Source organism: Merops nubicus, unplaced genomic scaffold, assembly GCF_000691845.1.
Source record: "Merops nubicus isolate BGI_N331 unplaced genomic scaffold, ASM69184v1 scaffold27850, whole genome shotgun sequence".
NCBI lineage: Eukaryota > Metazoa > Chordata > Aves > Coraciiformes > Meropidae > Merops > Merops nubicus.
In genome coordinates this window covers 1-251 of record NW_008583922.1, presented here as the reverse complement: position 1 = coordinate 251, position 251 = coordinate 1, and the positions used below count along the sequence as shown (strand labels likewise).

At 43.4% G+C, this 251-nt stretch overlaps 1 protein-coding gene across 1 annotated transcript in view; it reads left to right on the top strand.

The window, feature by feature from the left end:
* LOC103775200 (serine/arginine-rich splicing factor 7-like) overlaps positions 1–72 on the top strand; it is a gene marked incomplete at both ends in the record, with an annotated part of 402 nt that extends 330 nt beyond the window's left edge. Inside the window, one exon of the mRNA XM_008942647.1 lies at positions 3–72. Within this exon, the coding sequence (XP_008940895.1) occupies positions 3–72 (70 nt within the window). The remainder of the gene's footprint in view (positions 1–2) is intronic.
* Between the last annotated feature and the right edge of the window lie 179 nt (positions 73–251).

Genomic DNA, 251 nt, shown 5'->3' with positions numbered 1-251 from the left:
AGGCTATGAGTGTGGTGAGAAAGGCCCCTATGCTTATGATTGTCACCGCTATAGCCGCCGAAGGAGGAGCAGGTACGTGCGGGGCCAGAGTGGCTGGGTTGCTTCGCCAGTTCGCTCTTGTGTAGCTCTTGTTAGCAAAGAACAGAATGTTACACCAGTTTTCTTTAAACGTTAACGCTAGAGTAAATGTATAGGTGTATATTACAATTTGTTGCTATTTCTATCAACTGTTAATATCTTAATAATCAACC